The 24,187-nt window shown below is 37.4% G+C and overlaps 1 protein-coding gene across 10 annotated transcripts in view; it reads right to left on the bottom strand.

Moving 5' to 3' along the window:
* Window positions 1-24,187, bottom strand: part of FRY (FRY microtubule binding protein) — a 454,383-nt gene that overhangs the window by 147,306 nt on the left and 282,890 nt on the right. For all 10 annotated transcript variants that reach the window (XM_045472997.1, XM_045473090.1, XM_045472660.1 and 7 more), the window contains 4 exons: window positions 18,755-18,923; window positions 15,603-15,695; window positions 15,410-15,508; window positions 13,531-13,632 (listed from right to left, as the gene is read on the bottom strand). In XM_045472997.1, the coding sequence (XP_045328953.1) occupies window positions 13,531-13,632; window positions 15,410-15,508; window positions 15,603-15,695; window positions 18,755-18,923 (463 nt within the window). The remainder of the gene's footprint in view (window positions 1-13,530; window positions 13,633-15,409; window positions 15,509-15,602; window positions 15,696-18,754; window positions 18,924-24,187) is intronic.

The following is a 24,187-nucleotide window of genomic DNA, read 5'->3' as shown; positions in this document are numbered from 1 at the left end:
AGTGAAAAAGCAGCAGTTAGAGAAGAGCCTAGACCATATGTGAAGAAGATAAAGTTGCTGATATTAAGGCATGTGTTAGAAGGGCAAAAGACTGTTGGGACTCTGCCTAGGGATGGAGGCACTGTGGGTGACATTTTTACCTTCTTTCTCTACCTTGCTGGTGCTGGCACTGGGAAGTACTATTTTTGCACTCACTCTAACCAACCAGTGGCAACTCCCAACCCCCATGCCACTGCTTTGGATTTGCACCTCTTGTGTTGCTCCTATAATGTCGCCCCTGTGCCCCTTGACCTACCAAAGCCAGCATGCATGCACAGCCCACACAAGGGGATGCCCTTGAGTTTTAGGCTCTGGTGGCCAGGGGGATTGCATTTGTAGACCCCATGAGTCTTAAAAAACCAGAGAGACAGTTCCAGAGACAACCAAGAACTAGGGCAAAGTTAAATATTAAGGTTCATTGCTTACATAGGGCCACCCCCTTAAGACTGGGTGAGATAGCTATTTTGCCTAACACATAGAAACAAACAGAGAGAGTCAAGCAAAATGAGGAAACAGAGGAATATATTCCCAACAAAAGAACAAGATAAAACCCAGGAGAAAAAAAAAAAAAAAAAACTTTACTGAAATGGAGATACATAATTTACCTGATAAGGAGTTAAAGTAATGGTCATAAAGATGCTCACTGAACTGAGGAGAAGAATGGATGCACACAGAAAGATTTCAACATAGAAGAAAAATAAGAAAAGGTCAGAAAGTCCCAAACAAAAGTCACAGAGCTGAAGAACACAACTGACTGCACTAAAAAATATACTAAAAAGGTTTAACAGCAGACTAGATGAGGCAGAAGGAAGAATCAGTGGTCTGGGGGACAGGGCAGTAGAATTCACCCAAATAGAAAAGCAGAAAGAAAAAAATAATTAAAAAAAAAAATAAAGATAGCTTAAGGGACCTATTAGACAACATCAAGCAGAATATAGGGCTTCCAGGAGGAAGAGAGAGAGAAAGGGGCAGAAAACTTATTTCAAGAAATAATGGCTAAAAACTTCCCTAAAAAACTTCCAAACAAGAATACTGGATGCAGCACGATTATCATTTAGAATTAAAAAAGAGATAAGGATTTCTGCAGACAAGCAGAAGCTAAAGCAGTTCATCACCACTGAATTGGCCCTAAAAGAAATGTTGAAGAGACTGCATTAAGCTTAAAACAAAGGGCACACTAATTAGTGATAAGCGGACACATGAAAGTAAAAATCTCACAGGTAAAGGTAAATATACGGTAAAAAAAAAAAAAAAAAAAAAAGTGGACTAATCACTTACAGTTAGTATGAATGTTAAAAGACATAGTAAAATAACCATATACTAATTACTTAAGGGATACACAGAGATGTAAAATGTGACATCAAAAACACAAAAATGCAGAGTTTTAGAATGCATTCAAACTTAACTTGCTAACAACTTAAAATAGACTATTAAATATACAGGCTGTTAGATGTGAGTCTCATGGTAACCACAAAGCAAAAACCTCTAAAAGATACATAAAAGATAATGGGGGGCATTGGGGTGGCTCAGTCAGTTAAGCTTCTGCCTCTTGATCTCGGCTTAGGTTGTGATTTCACGGTTCGTGAGATTGAGCCTCACATCGGTCTCTGCACTTACGGCACGGATCCTGCTTGGGATTCTCTCTCCTCTCTCTCTGCCCATCCCCCACTTGCACTCTCTCTCTCTCAAAATAAATAAACTTAAAAAGATAATGAGAAAGGAATCTAAGCATAACACCACAGAAAGTCATCAAATCGCAAGGGTAAAAAGCAAAAGAAGGGAACAGAGAGAAACTACAAACAGCCAGAAAAAAATTAAAAAAATAACAGTAAGTACAGACCTAAGAGCAACTACTTTAAATGTAAATGGACTAAGCGCTCCAATCAAAAGACATCGGTTTGTTGAGTGGATAAAAAACCCAAGACTCATATATGCTGCCTATAAGAGATTCACTTTAGATGTAAGGACACATACAGACTGAAAGTGAAGGGATGGAACAAGATTCCATGCAAACAGAAACCAAAAGAAAGCTGGGGTAGCTGTCCTGACATCAGACAAAACAAACTTGAAAATAAAGACTATAATAAAAGACAAAGAAGGGTATTACATAATGACAAAGGGGGTCAATCCAACAAGAAAATACAACATCCGTAAATATTTATACGCCCAACGTACAAGCACCTAAATGTATAAAATGAATATTAACAAACCTAAAGGGAGAGACTGACAACAACACAATAGCAAGTAGGGAACTTTAAAGCCCCACTTACATCAATGGATAGGTCACCTAGACAGAAAATCAATAGGGAAATATTGGCTTTAAATCACACATTAGACTTTAAATGGTACATTACACTAGATGGACTTAATAGATGTATACAGAACATTCTTTCCCAAGTCAGTAGAAAACACAATTCTACTCAAGTGCATGTGGAACATTTGCCAAGAGAGATCATACGTTAGTTGACAAAACAAGTCTAAATAAATTTAAGAGGACTGAAATCATATCAAGCATCTTTTCCAACCATAGTACGAAGGTAAAAACCAATTACAAAAAGAAAATTGGAAAAATCACAAATATGGGGAGATTAAGCAGCATACTAATGAATAACCAATGAGTCAATGAGGAAATCAAAGAAGAAATTAAAAAAAAATACCTTGAGACAAACAAAAATGGAAATACAATGTACCAAAATCTATGGATACAACAAAAGCAGTTCTAAGAGGAAAGATTATATTGATGTAGGCCTATCTCATGGAACAAGAGAAATATCAACTACGCAATCTAACTTTAAACCTAAAGTAACTGGACAAGAAGAACTGTTAAAGCCCAAAGTTATCAGAAGGAAGGAAATAATAAAGATCAGAGTGGAAATAATGAGATAGCAACTAAAAGATATAGAGAAGATCAATGAAACTAACAGCTGGGTCTTTGAAAAGATAAACAAAATTGACAAGCTTTTGGGCTAGACTAAAAGAAAAATAGAGGGCTTAAATAAATAGAATCAGAAAATAAAGAGGAGAAATTGCAACTGATACAAAAGAAATACAGAAGATGATAAAGGACAATTATGAACAATTATATGCCAACCACTTAGACAACATACAAGAACTAAATTAATTCCTAGAAACATACCATCTTCCAAAACTGAATCATAAATAGAAAAATCTGAACAGACCAATTACTAGTAAGGAAACTGAATCAGTAATAAAAAAACTCCCAACAAAGAGAAGTCCGGGACCAGATGGCTTCACTAGTGAATTCTACCAAACCTTCAAAGAAGGTTTAATATCAATCCTTCTTAAACTCTTCCAAAAACTTGAAAAGAAGTGAATACTCTCAAACTCATTTTATGATGTCAGCATTACCCTGATACTAAAACCAGACAAGAACACAACAACAACAAAAAAGAAAGTTACAGGCCTATATCCCTGATGAACATAGATGCAAAAATCCTCAACGAAATATCAGCAAACTGAATTCAAGAAGACATTTAAAGGATTATACACCATGATCAAATGGGATTTATTCCAGGGATGGAAAGATGGTTCTACATTTTCAAATCAATCAACATGATAAGCCACATTAACAAAATGAGGGATAAAAATCCTCTGACTTCTCAATAGATGAAGAAAAGCATTTGATAAATTCAATATCCATTTATGATAAAAACTCACAACAAATTGAGTACAGAGGGAATGTACCTCGAAATAATAAGGGGCCATATATTGCAAGCCCACAGAATATCATACTCAGTGGTGAAATACTGAAAGCTTTTCCTTTAAGATCAGGAACAAGGCAAAGACACTCACTTTCACCACTTTTATTCAACGTAGTATTGGAAGTCCTACCCAGAACAATTAGGCAGAAAAAAAACAAATAAAAGTCATCAAAATTGGAAAGGAAAATGTAAAACTATCACTATTTGCAGACAACATAATTTAATACATAGAAAAACCTAAAGACTCTACCAAAAAACTTACAATAAACAAATTCAGTAAAGGTGCAAGGTACAAAATCAAAATACAAAAATCTGCTGCATGTTTAGACACTAACAACAAACTATCAGAAAGTGAAATTAATAAAATAATCCCATTAACAATTTCATCAAAAAGAATAAAATACCTAGGAATAAATTTAACCAAGGATGTGAAAGACTTGTACACTGAAAACTATAAGACACAGATGAAAGAAATTAAAGAAGACACAAATAAATGGGAAGATATTCTATGCTCATAGATTAAAATAATTAATATTGTAAACATTTCCATATTACCCCAAAGTAATTTACAGATTCAGTATAATCTCTACCAAAATTCCAATGCATTAAAACATTTTTTTTAATGTTTATTTATTTTTGAAAGAGAGAGCATAAGCAGGGGAGGGGCAGAGACAGAGGGAGACACAATCTGAAGCAGGCTCCAGGCTCTGAACTGTCAGCACAGAGCCTGATGTGGGCTTGAATTCATGAACAGCGAGATCATGACCTGAGCCTAAGTCAGATGCTTAACTGACTGAGCCACCAGGCTCCGCTCCAATGGCATTTTTCATAGAAATATAACAATCCTAAAATTTGTGTGGTACCACACAAGGTCCCAAATAGTGAAAACAATCTTGAGAAAAACAAAGCTGGAGGCATTATGCTCCTTGATTTCAAAATACATCACAAAGTGATAGTAATCAAAATAGTATGGTATTGACATAAAAACAGACACATATATCAATGGAATAGAGGGCACAGAAATGAATACAAGCATACATGGTCAATTAATTTACAACAAAGGAGGTAAGAATATACAAGAAGAAAAACGTTTTTTCAATAAATGGTGTTGGGAAAACTGGACAGCCACATGCAAAAGAATTAAATTTTACCACTATCTTACAATGTACACAAAAATTAACTAAAAATAGATTAAGGACTTAAATGTAAGACCAGAAATCACAAAACTCTTAGAAGAAAACAGGCAGTAAGTGCTAGACATTGGTTTTGGTGATATTTTTTGGATCTGACTCCAAAAGCAAAGGCAACAAAACAAAAATAAACAAATGGAACAACATCAAACTAAAAAGTGTCTGCCAAACAAACAAAGGAACACATCAACAAAATAAAAAGGCAACTTACTGAATGGGAGAAGGTATTTGCAAATCATATATCTGATAACAGGTTAATATCCATAATATATAAAGAACTCACACGGCTCAATAACAAAATACAAACGATCACATTAAAAACTGGGCAAAGGATCTGAATAGACACATCTCCAAAAAAAAAACAAAAAACAAAAAACACCACACAGATGGCCATCAGGTATGTGAAAAGATGCCCCAAACCATGCATTGCAGGGAAATGCAAATCAAAACTACAATGTGACATCACCTCACACCTGTCAAAATGGCTATTACCAAAACGACAAGAAATAACAAGTGTTGGCAAGGATGTGGAGGAAAGAGAACCATCCTACACTGTTGGTTGAAATGTAAACTGATGTAGCCACTATGGAAAACAGGATGGAAGTTCCTCAAAACATTAAAAATAGAACTGCCATATGATCTAGCAATTCCTTCTGGGTATTTATCTGAAAAACAAACACACTAATTAAAAAAGATATATGCTCCTCTATTTACTGCAGCATTCTTTACAATAGCCAAGATATTGAAACAGCCTGAGTGTCCATCAATGGATAAATGGATAAAGATAATGGATAAAAGTGGAATATTACTCAGCCATAAAACGAATGAAGCTTCGTCATTTGTGATAACATGGGTGAACTTTGAGGGTATTATGCTAAGTGAAATAAGTCAGACAGAGAAAGACAAATACTATATGATTTCACTTATATTTGGAATCTAAAAAATAAAACTAAATAACAAACAGAACAGAACTCATAGATACAGAGAAGAAGTCGGTAGTTGCCAGAGGGGAAGGAGGTGGGGGTGGGCAAAATGGCTGAAGGGCATCAACAGGTACAAACGGGATTAAAAAACAAGTAAGTCATGGGGATGTAATGCAATGCACAGCATGGTGACTGCAGTCAGTAACTTTGTATTACAAATTTGAAAGCTGCTAAGAAAATAAGAAAAGTTCTTATCACAAGAAAAAAAATTTTGGGGGGCGCCTGGGTGGCTCAGTCGGTTGAGCGTCCGACTCTGGCTCAGGTCATGATCTCACAGCTTGTGGGTTCGAGTCCCGCGTCGGGCTCTGTGCTGACAGCTCAGAGCCTGGAGCCTGCTTTGGATTCTGTGTCTCCCTCTCTCTCTGACCCTCCCCTGTTCATGCTCTCTCTCTCTGTCTCGAAAATAAATAAACGTGCAAAAAAAATTAAAAAAAAAATTTTGTTTGTAACTTTGTATTGCGACAGATGGTAACTAGACTTATGTGGTGATGCTTTTGCAATGTATACAAATGATGAACCATCATGTTGAACACCTGAAACTAATACAATGTATGTCAAATATACTTCAATTAAAACCAAAGAACCTACATACAATAGGCAACCTTTGGTATGTAGCTGAAATTAATCTACATGGTTCAATGATATTACTAAACATCTTCTACTTGTAATGGCATTCTGATATTGCAAAAGTGCTTTCACGGGCGCCTGGGTGGCTCAGTCAGTTAAGTGTCCAACTTCGTCTCAGGTCATGATCTCACAGGTCATGGGTTCGAGCCCTGCATTGGGCTCTGTGCTGACAGCTCAGAGCCTGGAGCCTGCTTCACATTCTGTGTCTCCCTCTATCTCTGCCCCTGCCCCGCTATGCTCTGTCTCTGTCTCTCTCTCAAAAATAAATAAACTTTAAAAAAATATGAAAAAAAAGTACTTTCACATACCATGACATTAGTTGAGGGATTTTATCATTGAGACAGACCAAATGACTTGCTCAGAGTCATTAGGCTGGTAAATGACAAGCAGCGATTAGGAACTGACTTCTCCAGGAAGTACTATTTTCTTAGAAACTGGAATGTATATCTGACATGAGGCTTACTGTAGCCGGGATTGTTATCAATGCTCTACATATGTTATTAACTCATTTTAATTTTCACAACAATATGAGGTAGACACTGTCATTGTTCTCATTGGGCAGATGAAGAAATCAAGGCACAGGAGGGCTAATAAGTGGCAGTGCTAGAATCTGAACCTAGACTATCTGGTTCTAGTGTCTTCTAAGCATTAATTTTTATATACTGTTTAATATTATATGGTTCAAATATGCTGCTGGCACCTACTAGACTGTACTCTACTGAAAACAGGATTTCCTTCTCAGTGTTTTTGTATTCCAGTAGCAGCTAACACAATAAGGGTTTGATAAATATTTTCAGGATGTAAACATTTTAGCATATGTCTCAAACCACTGATTGTTATCAAAAATCTCCACTTCGAGATCAAAGGACTCTTCTTCCATTGTAATCTGCTTCTCCATTAATTCATTAACAACAATCTATTAATTGATTGTGGCTCTGAGGTTACACGGATAAAAGTGTCCAAGAAACTAGTAGGCTTCAGAGTGGATCTTCCCTGTACCCCTTCCCCTCATCTCAGTGCTGGTCACCAACACACTTCACGTGACATGTCAGCTGGCCCGGCATCATGCCCACTTTCCTTAAATTTTGCTTTTGCTTTACTTAAAGCAATTCAGTGTTAACTGTAACCAGCAGGGAGAATTGAATTCACTGACAACTTGGCTGGTGACAGGGTCATTTGAAAGACCAATATTTGTCGGGGCGCCTGGGTGGCGCAGTCGGTTAAGCGTCCGACTTCAGCCAGGTCACGATCTCGCGGTCCGTGAGTTCGAGCCCCGCGTCAGGCTCTGGGCTGACGGCTCAGAGCCTGGAGCCTGTTTCCGATTCTGTGTCTCCCTCTCTCTCTGCCCCTCCCCCGTTCATACTCTGTCTCTCTCTGTCCCAAAAATAAATAAATGTTGAAAAAAAAAATTAAAAAAAAAAAAAAAAAAAAAAGAAAGACCAATATTTGTCAAGATCCACCCGCTGACCATTGGTACTAAGTCACGTGAGCTTTTTATGAACATGCAAATTTCTTGACCGCACTCAGTCATTCTCAATCAGAATTTCTGGAGGTAGGTTTCGAGAAGCAGCATCTGTAACAGGCCACCTTGACGATGCTGTGCGTGCTAAGGTCAAGCTCTATTGACAGAGATTGATAAGTAATTTTAGTTACCTTTTGATCTTGTTATACTCAAATACCTTCTAGTTCTCTCTTCCACTTCAACTAGGGCCATTGAAGTAAATCTATTTTTTTCTGTTGTATTCTCTTGCATATCATAGTCAACCCCTTTCTGCTTTCAGGCCTTTCCTTTTGATACTCTGATCATAATTCCCTTATCAATGACCATATTACCCAAAGAACACACATGCTGTAATTTAAGGATAAGCTTTAAAACTACTGAGCCAAAGATTTCTGATTATTTTCTCTCGTCTGAATAAATAAGGCACTCATGGAAAGTAATATCCTTGTCAGCTGATTACTAATTTTTAAACCCTGTTTATGTGCACTGTTAGAATTTATAAATCCCACTTTGAAATGTGCCTCGGACAGATCTGAAACAGATGAAGAGAGATTTTCTCAAGTTTACAGAAATGAGATTAATATCAAAGCAGAATAACTGCTTCTACAAAATTACTATTTAAAATAGCCAATATTATATCACTTAAAGTTGACATTTACAAAAAGAATAGTAGTTGTTTTAAAATAAATGGTGCCATACATTTTAATGCATTCTACCAAGGGCTGTGGAATCCTTATATATATAAAGATATCACTAATTATCTTACTATTATATGAAAAGTTTAAAAAAAGCATTCCTTAAACTTCACTGTGATTATTACACAAATATACGTTACGTCCTAATGACAAGTTTCACCAAATATATTTATGGCAGCCATACTATTTTTGAGATTCTTAACGGAAATCAAGAGATTGAACCTAGATAACCTGGTTCCAGTGTCTTCAAAGCATTATTTTTTCTACTTTGTTTAATATTATATGAAGGCCCATTCAAATATGCTATTGGTGTCTACAAATCCTTGCACACTCCCTCTTCTGCTCCTCCTGATGTATCATTCTGTCACAATATCCTACTTGATTTTATTTACAGCAGTTACTACTCTCTGAATTTTTCTTCTTATATATTTGTTTACTTGTTTGCTGTCTGACTTCACTAAATTACAAGGTCTAAGAGGTCAGAGAGTGTTAGTGTCTTATTCATCACTTACTCCCAGCACTTAGAATAGTGCCTGGTACACATTTGTAAAAAAATTGTTGGGGCACCTGAGTGGCTCGGTTGGTTAAGTGTCTGACTCTTGATTTTAGCTCAAGTCGTGATCTCATAGTCATGGAATCGAGACCCCATAGGCTCTGTGCTGACCATGGAGCCTGCTTGGGATTCTCTCTCTCCTCTCTCTTTGCCCATCCCTGCTTTCTCTCGCTCTCTCTCAAAATAAATATATTTATAAATATAAATAAACATTTAAAAAAGTTGTTGACCAAGTGACTGACTACAAAAATGAATGCATTCAAGTACTAGCACAAGCAGGGACTGAGATGAAAGGTAAATCATTTTTAATTCATTCATTCATTCATCCACACAAGCAGTGACTAAGATGAATGAAGAATCATTTAAAAAAAATTTTTTTTAATGTTCATTTATTTTTGACAGAGAGAGAGAGAGAGACAGAGCATGAGCGGGGGAGGGGCAGAGAGAGAGGGAGACACAGAATCCGAAGCAGGCTCCAGGCTCTGAGCTGTCAGCACAGAGCCCAATGTGGGGCTAGAACTCACGAACCACGAAATCATGACCTGAGCCAAAGCCAGATGCTTAACCGACTAAGCCACCCAGGCGCCCCAGAATCATTTTTAACTAATTAATTCATTCATTCATCCATTCTTCAGGTGAAGTATTGTTATTGGAGAAAAATATTTAGAAAAACATAGATAATATCAATGAAAGCATTAGGGAGAGCTAGGTGGAGCTAATGACATTGTCATGATGAAACCAGACAATGTATGTAAACCCCCAGCCATTGGCTTGCCTCATAACAGATCTCTAAGTACTGAGAGTTATTATTGTTATTAATTATATAGTAAACACATTTTTTAACCTTTAAAGTTTCTTTTATGATTTTGTTTTGTTTTTATAATCTGGACCTCTTAATCATAAAATAAAAAAATTTAAAAAATTGTTCTAATTATATCCATTTTCAAGGATGGGAAACTAACACATAGGTTTTATGAATCCACATACTTATTATAAATAATACATGTTAAAAGAACTAGTAATAAATGGAGATTCACAACAAAAAAACTAAGTATTATTCAATCAAGTTTCAAAACGTATTTCCTTTTTCCAGAATTAGGTATATTATGGCACATGTGAAGAGAATGTATCAATTTTTAATTGCTCTATATGTTCAGATTCTGCCATAAAATATATAGAGGAAAAAAATATTGGTTACTACTAAGCAAGAGTGCTAGTGTTGTGGTCAGAAGGTGCCATAAATCGCCCATCACTTTACAAGGGTAAATTGCTAATATAGGGTTGACCTACTTAACAACTGTAAATAAAGACTTCAAGTTTGTGTTTCCAAAGCAACCTGCTTCTGACAGACTGACTCGGAAGATAAACCAGGGCACTGACATTAAATGAGCGTTGAATCTGAGAGCTTGTTTACTTTGAAAGCATCATTTTTTTCATGCTCAAACACACTTCTATTCTGCTATATGTCACGCTGCTGCCTTGATGACTGGCGCCTGCAGAACACGTCAAGGATGGCTACCAAGTTCAATGTGTAGGGTTCAAAAAGTACGTTCATTATACTTAAGCATGTGTAGGGAAGTGGGAGACAAGGTGCGGAAGCGTGCCGGGAGCAAAAAGGAGAAAGGTAAATGGGGGGAGACTTGGTCTGGTGGTCTTGATAAAATGATATGGTTGGCGCTAAATGCCATAAAATACTGACGCTTATTTGAGACAAAGTATACTTCTGAAGCCATGGTAGTTTTCCTCAGGTATTTCTCACCCCAGTGAGTATTTGTGAGGAGGTTTTGGAAGATTTTCTGTCTATTTATGACATTTAAAAAAAATGTTTTTTAAGATTTATTTTTGAGAGAGAGACAGACAGAACGTGAGTATGGGAGGAGCAGAGAGAGGGAGGCACAGAACCCGAAGCAGGCTCCAGGCTCCGAGCTGTCAGCACAGAGCCCGATGCGGGGCTTGAACTCACAAACTGCGAGATCATGACCTGAGCCAAAGTCAGACGCTCCACCGACTGAGCCACCCCAGCGCCCCTATTTATGACATTTTACAATGGTCTCATTTAATCCCTACTGGGTTTAGTTCTAAATACATGTGATACCATTTTATTTCAACTGTAATCATCAAGGGTCTTTTTCTATCTTTTAGCCTTGGGATGGTGAATTCCAACAATTTATTACCCATAAGGTAAAATATCATTGCCTTAACTTGGCCTGATCACTACCTCTTTCATGCTTCATGGGGTCTTGAATCTCTCCAAATGGCACAGGTATCTCTACCGTCAACTTCTATATTCCTGGCTGTCTCTATCATGCATTTTGAAACCTCGTTACATATCCCCCAATGAAATGCTAAGTTCCTGAAGGACAGAGACTCTATTCTATTTCTAGTTTTTATATGGTTGACTTCCCTTGTCTTTCCCACTTTCAGCAGCATCCCTAGCACCTCATGCAGTGGGCATTTCATACCTACTTGGTGAATTGAATGGAATTCTGAAATGTGGTTCAGTCTCTATATCATTGACTCTATATACCCTTTCTGATCTCATGGCCATTCTCTTAGAAATTCTAAGGCTTGAAATGGTTGCATACGGATATACCATCAGCTGGCAGCCCCACTTTTCTCTAGAGCCATTTATAACCCTGTTATTAGGACTTTTTGATGGGTTTTGACTACAGCACCAATGTTTTAACTTCGAGGCAATTATGTTCCAAAGTAAGATTATGCTGCTATCTATCAAAGACACCTACTTTAAACCAAAAAAATTTTTTGGCTTTTTTTTGGCCACAACAATAAGTTGTCATGCAAAGTATTATTTTAATTCTAACTAAAATTCATCTCAAATGAACTCAGAATAATGTATACAGAATAATGCACTGTGAACATTCTTAATCATGTCTCTTCTTTGTTTTGAATAAAATGGCCATTTTCTGTAAAGTGTAAATGAACAAAAAATATTTTTAACTGCAACTAATAACTGAATAAGTTAATGGCAGATCAAACAACAACAAAATGACATTGTGCTGTGTGTTAGAGAGTATTATTGATGCGTAAATCTCTAAATAAAATATCGAGGAGTGGCTATTATATAATAGCTGATAACCCTGAAAAGCTTTTTGTTTTTCAGGATACTTAAAAGCTTAATTCTATATCCACTGCTATTATATTTCACTGCCAAGTGGAAAAAAATAAATGATTCTAATCTTGGATTTCACCATCAGTGCTCAAAACAGCTCTAATGCAGATTATGGTGTAATTATTGTAAATGCCAAAATAATATAATTAATCTTAACCACTTCACTAAATTAAAGTGTCTTAGAACAAAAAAGACAAGGCAACGTGTACAAGCACATACAGGGTTGTATAACTAAATATATTTCAAAAATTCTAAAGTAGCAAATATAGACGAGCTTCAAGATTTTTGGACACCACTGGAAATAACAGGAAAATACACACTGTTTGCATTTATACTAGGGTTGATTTCCATTTAGTTGTCTTTCACCAAGAGGTCACTGAAACCTAAACTATGTCTACTACTTAAAAGTTATAAAGCCAATTTTAAAACTATTCATTATAGTAGTTTTAACAGTAGCCTCCTCAGTTTTAGGAACATTGACTTCATTCCTCACATCATCCAGTACTTGTGCTAACTACCTGTAGGGCATTTGTTCAACGAATGCCTCGAATGCCTCGGGCTGATGGCCTGCCATGTGGCTTGAATAGAATGCCTTCAAATAATCGCAAGTAACAGTGACAGGAAATACAGGTTCCCTGTGACTAGCGCCAGTCTTCCCACAGAATGGAACTTTCCTCCCAAATATTTTCCTAGACTAGAGGCGGCAGAGGAAGGATGCGGGAGGTATAGCTGAGCTTCTGAAATCAATTCGCATGGTTCTGCCAGTGAAGCGCGGCCTCCCCTTTTTTAATCGTTTAGATAAAATGCAACAATGGATGCACATAAGGGGGTATTTAATTCTACCTTGAAAGCGATCCCTATTAGAAAAGATTCATGTCCCCAAATCTGAAATGATTTCTCTTATCCTTAGTCTTCTTCTAAAACTGACTATATTTAATAAGGAGAACTCTGATTAATAATTTTTTTCACTATTCCAACAGTATAGGGAAATTCCCCCGCCCACATCGGGAGCCACTCTCAGGAGCACATGTACCAGTCTCAGACGCATATCTAGTTCATAAAAGACTTTTTTGAGCTGACAAATACTAACTTTAAGGTTGGATAAGCAGTTGTTGAGGAAAATGTGCCACCTGTTCAGGAACAGCTGCTTCTGACTGACACAGAGAAGACAGGTCACCAGGGGGTACAGGGCCTGAGGAGAAAGAAGATGAGGTCACGAGCTGATTCATATTTCATCAAATCAGGTAACGCACGTTCTCTGCGATCGCTACCTATCCACCTCCTTCTGTGGGCCAGAATAAACAGGACGCTTCATAACACAACGAGGCCCAGGGGTGCCATGCAGAGGTAGGCATTTCACAAATGCTTTTTGATGATGATGCGGATGGAATTATCTAGAATTACATGGTGTATAATAGTGTGTAATGTATAATAAGCTTCATGTATAAGTGGAAATCTGATTTACTCATTTAGTCTTCACTTAGGGATTTTAAAAACAAACTCATTAGCTTAGATCACTCTCAATTCTCAGAAAGAAAGCAGGAAGGCACATGAATTTTAAAAATATTATTGGGCTTTTTCCTCATAAACATCTACTAGCTTGTCTTTGTCTTAGAGGTAGGTGTATATATTTTCTTTTGCATGCAATCTTCCTGTAATTAAGGAAGATTCCTCAAAGAAATGTTATTGCATTGGTAAACTCCACCAAGACAAATTTAACCACAGGAGGAATTTGCTTACGACTGAATAAACAGAGGTGCTACTGTGTTTTCCTGCCTAACTGGGCTGGTTTCCCACAGCAACTAAAGGAGACAGAAAAGCTAATGAGCGGCCACCCAACACCCAAAAAATATATATGCAGAACCCATCGCCATTTTTGCTGAGCCAGATGGCATACACCTTTAGGGCTCCCAAGAATTAAAGCTAGGGAAGATCTAAACAACAATATAACTGGATCATCCATTAGGCTGAATTAGCAAACAAACAAACAAACAAACAAACAAAAAACAAAACAAAAAACAATTGCCATAATGAGAATCATTGTGTAACAATCCACTAGCTTAATATTTTAGTCACTTGGCTTTAAACTGACTTTGAACTACACTACCATTGAGAAGAACTCTAATTCCAGCCAGCAATCTAAAACAAAACAAACTAAAACACAACACAACAAAACAAACAAACACAAAAAACTACTAGTAGTCAGTCACAATGACCACAGAAGTAAAAAAATAAGCAAATCTGTCACCCCTCCCAGCAAAGCAACCCTGAATACTCGCTCAAAGAATGGTGGCAATGCTCATACTTTGAAGATTGGCAAAAACCATGTCAGCAAACATCTACCTAAATAACCTACTTGCTTCAAACTATCACAAGTATAGCTCATATGCCACGTGTCGATTCATAAACCAGAGTCTTATTCACCACTGAGGGCAACAGGTTGTAGTAATTTAAAAGACTTCTCTGCACCGCTGCTTTTCAGCACAAGACCTTTCCCAAATACTGTTTTCTCAGCCTTCAGAGAATCTTTCCTATGGGCAACCATCTGCCTCCCAACCCTCTTTGCTGCCTGGTTCCATTTGATTCTGAGTATCAGGCTAGGAATCAACCAGTGAAGACTTGTGGGGATTGAAAAGATAAACTGTTATTATAAACTTTGACTTTTAGATTGGAAAAAATACCCAGAAATAAAAACAAAAATCAAGTTAAGCCAGTCTTGAAAATAAACAACAGAATCTTAAGACGAGAAGGGTCATCTGAGGTGACATGGTCTAATCCCCTTATATTACTGCGATTCAGTTATGGTCAATATTAAGTGCAAGATCCAAAGTTTGAAATGCTCCCTCTTTCGGGGGGAGCTGTAGATAAATCTTCCATCTGGGGGGAACCCTTATGACTTTCAAGTAATTTCAGCGTAGGAATTTTAGCCTCTGCAACTTTGCATTTTGGATTTTCTCATAGTTACTAACCAACGAATGCTTCTTTCGAGAAGAAAGTTCCAGCGTGGTATCATATAGGCTTTCAACAAAGTTTCTAAGACATGGAACATTGACTTCATTTTTAACAGCCTAAAACAGAGACACATGTTAATATTATATTAATTACATTGTTAACTCTCTAATCTAATTTGAGGAAATTCTTAAAAATAAAAACATAACTCACGGCAGCAACTGGGACAAGAATTTCAACAAAAAGCCCAGCCAAGGCATGTTTGATATCTTTGTCTTTGACCTCGAGGAAATAATGTGCACACTCCTAGGAAGTAGAAAAAGCATAAAGGAGGGAGAGCAGATTGAGATATGCCTATAAATGCACTTAAATTTAAGTAAACAGCTCTTAAATCATACACACTGACATAGCATATTTCATAATCTAGTAAAGAAAATCACTAGATTCCAGCACTTATATTTATGTTCAAAATGGCCCCGGGGCACGTGAGTGGCTCAGTTGTTAAGCATCCGACTTCAGCTCAGGTCATGATCTCGCAGTCCGTGATTTTCAGCCCTGTGTCAGGCTCTGTGCTGACAACTCAGAGCCTGGAGCCTGCTTCAGGTTCTGTGTCTCCCTCTCTCTCTGCCCCTCTCCCGCTCTCCGTCTCTCTGACTCTCTCTCAAAATAAATAAATAAATAAATAAATAAATAAATAAATAAATAAATAAAAATTAAAAAAAAAATTCAAAATGACCCTAATGACATTTTGCAAGACTGGTGTCCTCCTATCTCTATCTCAAATCACTTTGCTGAAAGGACAAAGCATCTATAACCAGTGAGCAGATATTCGTCCACTGACTTCTTGGTTGATTCATTCAGACATTCATTGCTGACAAATTTCTATTGACCATCTACTGTGTGTGGGGCCCTGGGTCCTTGATTAACCCACAAACACAGATCTCCAGAGAAGGTAAACATGGGAAGAGAGGCAGAAGATATTAAACTTATTTTAGGCCCTGTGACAGCCCCAGGCACAGAGCTGTTTACTTCTTAGCTCTGACATTTTAGGTGTGTTTATTATTCAGATAGTTTCATAAGCAAGTCTGGAATGCTTCCCTTCTTCCCACCACCCCCTCTCCCCAACTCTACCCCCAGACAAGAAACCTTTAGAATAGCTCCTCAAGTAAGGATGTCTTTTGCCTGTGGCCTGCTATCTATGAAAGAGCTGTTTTGTCGTTTTGTTTTGTTTTGTTTTGAGACAGAATGAGCTGGGGAGAGGGGCAGAGGGAGAGAGAGAGAATCTTAAGCTGGATCCACGGTCAGCTCAGAGCCTGATGTGGGGCTGGATCCTATGACCCTGGGACCATGAGCTGAGCCAATATCAAGGGTCAGACTCTCAACCAATTGAGCCACATAGGTGCCCCTATGAAGGCTACTTTTGGTGGCCCAGAGAATCATTTGTTAGGAAAGCTGATCTGTTTAGAATCCTACTAGCCCTTTTCTCCTTCCTGGCCTTTTTCATAATAACTATGCTATTCATTAGGTATTGTTTTCATGGAAGGGTCCAAGGCTACATGTATTTGTGATGATATGTTAACATCTATATTGGTTATTATATTTATTTTCAGTCAACATTGGGACCATTGCCAACACAAGTTACTAAAATCCCTAGTCTATCAATTCTATATTTAGATATCGGTGCAAGATAGGCGTTGCCAACATGGAAAGTCATGGTTTCTGGAATTGTGGCCCTTTTCCTACATTACTTTGTATATGTGTGTAAACACTCTTGCAAATCATCATTCAAATACATAGTTACGTGAATTATTCACATGAGAGAAGGATAAAAATAGTTAACAGTTAGTAAGTACTTACCATGTGCCTCCTCAGAGCCACCTTCTAAGGTTATTGCCACCATCACCGCTTGGCACTAAGGTAGGTGAGGCTGGGAGGGCTTAAGCGTGACTGGGCCAAGGTCACAGGGCTGGTAAGTGCTACAACTTGATTTTAAACCCAAGAAGTTTGATACACAGCCCATATTCTTTCTTTAAAAAATAGCTTTACTCAGACACAGTCAATATAACAAGCAATTCACCCATTTAAAGTGTACAAACCAATGGCTTTTAGTACATTCATAGTTGTACATTTATCACAACAAGTTTAGGACCTTTCCACTATCCTCCAAAGAAACTTTGCGCCCTTCAGTAGTTATCTCCAATCTCCTTATCCATACCCCTTCCTCCAACTCTTCATACGATCACTAATCTACTTTCTGTGTCTATGGATTTGCCTATTCTGGACATTTTGTATAAATGGAATCATACAATATGTGGCCTTCGGCATCTGACTGCTTTGACTCAGAGTATTGTTTTCAAAGTACAGCCATGTTGTGGCATGTTATTAGTACTTCATTCCTTTTCGTGGCCAAATAATACTCCCTTTATGGATCTGCCACCATTTGTTTATCTATTCATTGGTTGATGAACATTTGCGTTATATTCACTTCTTTGTTATTATGAATAATGAATAATGTTACTATGAATAATAACATTTGCCTTCAAGTTTTTGTGGGGACATATATTTTTCTCTTGGATATATACCTAAGGTTTAACAATTGAGGAACTGCTAAACTGTTTTCCAAAGTTGTGTGATTTTATATCCCCACCAGTGTATGAGTGTTCCGATTTCTCTACATCTCACCCACACTTGCTGTTGTCTGTCTTTTTCATTATTAGCCACTTTAGTGGGTATGAAGTGGTATAGCCTCCATTCATAATCCCTATATATAAGCTCTTTATTGATAAAGACCCTCACTAAATCCAACTCACAGCAGCATCAGAGAGAGTTTTATAAATTCTCATAGAGCTGTGTGTTCTGCAAAATCCACACTAGCAACAATTCTTCTGTTAGTACATAATGAGGAATACTGTGTAATTGACGCTTACACCTGTATGGTTTGGTCGATTTAAAAAAGAAAACCTGATTCTCTCGTATAGTAGGAATAAAAAGTTTCTTCCCTAAAGTTCTGATGCCTATGAACACTAACATAGCCACCTCAATGCTATCAGGTATAAAAAGTAAAAAGATCAGCTACATTTTATTCATAGATCGATATGCAGCTGAGGAGTAAAAAAGAAAAAAAGTCAACATATACGACATTCCACTCTACAGCCTCCTGCAAAGAGGATATGAAAGTTTGAAAGTGAAATTATCTGCCTGAAATTCTATTACTGGGATACAAAGCACGTTGTGAATTGCTGAGGCAAAGGCAGGACTCTTTCCACAGTGACAAGCAAATGACTTGGACTCAGGTCCATCATTCTGATGAAGGGAGTTGCTCAGGGTGAGGGCCCCGTGGTTCTCCTGCCCAAGACATTACCTACCTGCATAAACTGAAGAGAGGCCTCAAAGTCCTCCACTGGATACATCTTAATTCGAAAGAATTTCATCCCCATTATCAAGCTGATAATACTCTGAACGACATACGGGCTCTGCTCTTTGTGCCGTAATTCTTTTAGCTCTGCCATAAATTTCTTCTTTACAGCAGGGAATCTAAGAAGAGAACATGAGTGACTTCTCAAATCATGGGTACAAAAGTGACTGTAATGGAGGCCTCCAGCATCTAGGAGTCACGGGGGCACAGCAACAGCATTCCTTTGAATCAGGTGAAGTACACGGCTGTCATTTTGTAAGGATTCGATATTGGGGATTTGGCAAAGAGTGCGATCTTCTCCTGTCTTCTCTTATTCTCATAAGATGCTCAACATTTCCTTCAGTCAGGGAGAAGATCCAGGGCTATTTAGACGCTCTCAAAATGGTCTAGCTCTTAAATCAAGCACGACAAAAAGCTTCTTTTCCTCAGGCTTAGCAATTTCCCACATACTTGCAAACTCCAATGGCCTAAAGTATCCGATTTTAAGCATCTGAACAATATCACAGGCCAGCTATTTCTGACAATGACAGCAAATAATGCCAAGACATAGTCCCAATCCATTTCCAAAGTTTTCTGTCATTGTTTCTTTTATAGTTTTAGGTTAATGATTGTGGAAAAAATTATTTTCAGGTTGAAGGAAAATCTACTAATGAAAAAATACAAATCAAATCTGAAAGACAATTAAGCTTTCTACTACCTGCGTGGGATGTTACAATCAAAGAGACGCAGTCTGCAAGGAATGTAAGGTATCTGTATTATTTGAAAGGAAAATGTTAATATTTAATAATATTAATTATAACATTATCATATAGGATTAAAACAAAAGATCCTAAGAGGATGGAAAATAGTAGCAGTTCTTCCAAGTATCTAAGGTAGAGGAATATATACACAGAAGTTATCCAAACTACTTCTGAAATGGCTGGTTAAGAAAACAAGGAAAGCCTTCTAAAACTCATTGTATTTCGCTTCCTGAGACGATCAGCCTGTGGTTCTACATATGTGAAAAGGTCAATTAGGAGCGAGGCATGATTAAAGAGGGTTATTATATTATGAGAGTTGAAGGCCCAGTAATGGAATCTGAGAAGGTTGAAACAACAACATTGGACACTTCAATGTAGAAAGTTTAGGACAAATAAAGTAGGCTGTAAACACGGATATTGTTTCACCAGAAGGCAGTACAAGAGGTGTGTGATTGGCAAGTCGGCGTAAGAGGCTTAGAGAGAGCTGGCCATTTTCTAGTTCTCGGCTCGGGTACAGGAAGTTACATGACGCTCATTGGGTAACAGTTTGTGAAAACTGTATTTTTCTAAACCAATTTATGGATTTTTTTCTCATGTTTGCTCCATATATTTCACAATAAAAAAGGTTTGTAAGAAGGCAACGGAGCAGAAAATATAAACTCCAAATTCCAGGGTCATCTCTCTTTTCTACTTCTTCTAGAGGAGGAAAACAATCTGATGCTAAGGATGGTGACAATGGCAGCAACAAGCAGATATCCAGCCTCCATGATATGCCAAGCACAGTTCAGTGAACCCTACATTTCATCTTCACAATTATTTAATCCTTGCAACTCGAGCAGGGCACTATTATTATACCCTCTTCACAGACAAGGGAACTTGAGGCTGAGATTTCTTAATGTGATAAAGTCGCACAGCTGATAAATGGCACAGCCAGGGTTTCAAGCCAAATGTCTGGCTCTACAGTCCCAGTGCTTAATTTCCGTGCTGTGTTATGTCTAGGCCAGTGGTTCTCAAAGTGTGGCCCTGGGATCAGCAGCAGCAGCATTGTGTGGGAACTTGTGAGGAACAGGCTTTATCTGGCCCATGCCACGCCTATCAGATAAGAAACTCTAGGGGTAAATTCCAGTAATCTCGTTCAACCAACCGAATAGGTGATTCTGATGTGCTAAAGTTTATGATGCACTGGTCTAGACTAGGAATAACAATAAGGTATATTTGTAAGATGTTTAATATTTTAGGGGCGGTTGTCTCAGTCGGTTGAGCGTCTGACCTTGGCTCAGATCATGATTTCAGGGTTCATGAATTTGAGCCCCACATCGGGCTCTGTGCTGACAGCTCGGAGCCTGGAGCCTGCTTCAGATTCTGTGTCTCCCTCTCCCTCTGCCCCTTCCCCACTTGTGCTCTGTCTCTCTCTCTTTCTCAAAAATAAATAAACAATAAAAAATAAAAAAAAAAAGATGTTTAATATTTGATGCACATTATACTCCTTTTACTTTCACAACAACCCATTGAGTCAGGCAGTGAATGCATTCCCATTTTACAAATGAAGAAACAGATTTGGAAGATCGACACGACAAAGACGACTCAAACCCAGGTCTTCTGACATAAAGTCCAGGAATTTCCACCATACTCCAGCTGCCTTACATGCTCATGAACTATGAAATATAGTTGCTGCCCTAAGAACAGTGTATAGTTTGTTTGGGAATATAAAACGATGTAGAACTGGCCATGAGTCATGCAAATAATAATAATAATAATATTAATAATAATAATAATAGTTTGTGAGGTGCGTTCACAAGTATCTGACCCTTTGCTCAAGTCTTGCTGATCCTTCTGGGAGGTGGAATGCTAGACTAGATCACTTTCCCATTTCACATTGCCTTTTATGTGAATAATACACTTAAAGGGGCTCCAAGGCGAGGAGAAAGGGCTCTCTCCAGCTGGAAAATTAGAGGAGATTTGGGGGGATTTGAGTTGAGGTAAAGGATGAGACTTTATGCAGCAATGAGAAAGGGTGGGAGGCAGAGTTGGTGTGGCAAAGCAATGGAAGGGACACTTTCAATCAAGATTATATAAATTTATTAATTCGCAACTGGTTTTTAAAAATTATGTGTTTATTCAAGTTATTTCCAAACACTAAAAAAACCCTATTAATGACTTTTTAAATGTTTGTTTATTTATTTTGAGAGATAGAGACAGTGGGGGAGGGCCAGAGAGAGGGAGAGAGAGAGAATCCCAAGCAGGCTCTGTGCTGTCAGCACGGAACCCAATGTGGGGCTTGATCCCATGAACTGTGATATCATGACCTGAGCTGAAATCAAGAGTCAGACACTGAATCGACTGAGCCACTTAGGTACCCCTCAGTGATTTTAATTCTAATGTGAGAGTTTAAAAGGAAAAAAGTAATCTAATAGGTTAGACTTATATTGTTTTAAGGACCATATGATACTTAAGAAAGTTTGTTTTCCATCCCTAATCCATGACTAAAACAAGAAGAGGTAGGAGAGGGCAGGTTATTTGTATAATTTACTAGTTCCACATTCTCACAAGTAGGTGGCTGGCAGCCTATTTATTTCTCATTTAAGAATAAATATGGTTATCTTTTGCTTTTAAAAGTCCCAAATGACATAAATATACTATTTTAGCATAAAAAATACCCAAATCTATTTGCACTTAAAATTTATTTTCCCCTAAAATAATTTTAGGAAAAAATCAATGTATTTTCAATGACTATGCCTTTGGTGTTTAGCACTGTCTTTAGTAAATACAGTAATTAAATCGTTACTCAGTCTTTGGATTACTATAACAGCAGTATAAAAATAAACTGCTTTAAAATGTTTAGTACATATAAAAGAGTATAAGAATATGTACATCGTGTTTATATCACATAAAGAGAAAGCAATTTTGAAATCTATGAATCTTAGGGGCCATTATGACTATTTAAATAAATATGCCAGATTTTAACCAAAAAAACTTACTCTAAAAAAATCTAATCTTAACTAAACTGACTTTGAAAAAGTCAACACTTTGGGCAAATATCACAAACCAGCAAAATTTTTTTCCCCTTACCGGTAGGAGTTAAGTGCATTAGCACTAGTAAGATGAAAAATAGTGATTGTGCTCAAACTTAAAGACCAAAACTAAGTATTAACAACTACAGTCAGAATAAAGACAATATTTCATATGCATTACCGGCTAGATATAAAATCTAAAATTAGAACTGTTACATTACTCGCTTATTTGGGAAACAAAAAAAAGATAACCACTCTGTAGTAGATAAGCATACATCCTTTTTTTCCCCCACTGAGAACAAAGGAAACAGTACTTGCCTAAGGCAATGACAAAGTAATGCTTCTGGCCTACTCATGAGAAAGAGTAATGTGATAATTTGGATTATGACACTAGCTGAAGATTGTATCATCTATCAATAAAGGTTACCTATACACTGGCTAGGTGAGAAAACAGCACTGTGATTACTATACATTACCGCAGCTACTGTAAGAACTCACTGGCCAAAGGGTTCTCTTACGAGTGGAAAGTACTGGAACATTGTCCAAATGGAGACATTTCACATACTTGGCTATTGCAGAATTAGGACAAATACTGACATCATGGAAATTTAAAAAACCACGGTTGGCAAGAAAACACTGGACTGGTGGATCATAGATCTGACCTAATATGGAAATTCCTATAGCCTTAGAGTGTTGCTTGCTTATGACATTGTTTTTCAATTCATTCATAACTAACTCAAAACTGATGTGGCTAAGAAAGGTCATTCTAAGGAAACCAATATTGTTTGCATAATCCACAAAAACTAAGAAAAACACAAAAGCCATTTTTTGGCAAATTAAACTTTCCAAACGATAGTATAAGAGAATAGGGCTGAGGTAATACCAAGAGGAATTACACAGGAATATGTTGAGATTTTCGGGGTTTGACACAAATCAGCCGAACACATAGCAATAACTCATTTTTCTGATCTTTTATAGGAACGAGGTACATACATATGAATCAAGCTGCCAGGCAACTGAAGCTTATCCCTTAAAAATGCTAATACTTTTATTGTTAGTTGCAATAAAAAATATATTAAGCTTTTTTTTCTTGATGACTCATGAACCACAATTATTACAATGGGCTACGATAAAAGTGTGATATGATCTCATGCAAAATGGCCCAGGTAACACTGTAGTTTTTTCAGTGTGTTTTGGTTACTTTTTCTTTCCTCTCCGTTGTTGCCAGTCTTTGAACTTGATATTTCTCAGGGCATCAGTGTGTCTACCTCTCTTCCATCCAACAGCGATGTTTTAGGGATTCGAAAAAATAGCTACCCGAGATGGATAAACTGGGTTAGAGTAAGTAAGTCACACTGAAGAGTTTTGGGGGTCTTTTGCCTGAGTTCTTGTCTATGTTTGGCTAGGTAAGGTTGCTGAGTACACATTTCCAGAACTTTTTGTTTTTTGATAATCGGGTATTTCCATGCTACTAAGTTAGGAAACGCCATCTCTTCTTGAAGATAAAAATCTCTTTCTGAAGATTGTATTTCATAAGCATCAGGGCATCACTGTTGCTTTAAGCTCAACTCTTGGCCTGGATTCGCATTATGTCTCTGGCTCATTTTGCCTCACCTAGGCATTCGGGATCTT

This window comes from Leopardus geoffroyi, chromosome A1 (assembly GCF_018350155.1).
Source record: "Leopardus geoffroyi isolate Oge1 chromosome A1, O.geoffroyi_Oge1_pat1.0, whole genome shotgun sequence".
Lineage (NCBI taxonomy): Eukaryota > Metazoa > Chordata > Mammalia > Carnivora > Felidae > Leopardus > Leopardus geoffroyi.
The sequence above is the reverse complement of the archived record's forward strand: the minus strand, read 5'-3'. Positions and strand labels throughout refer to the sequence as shown.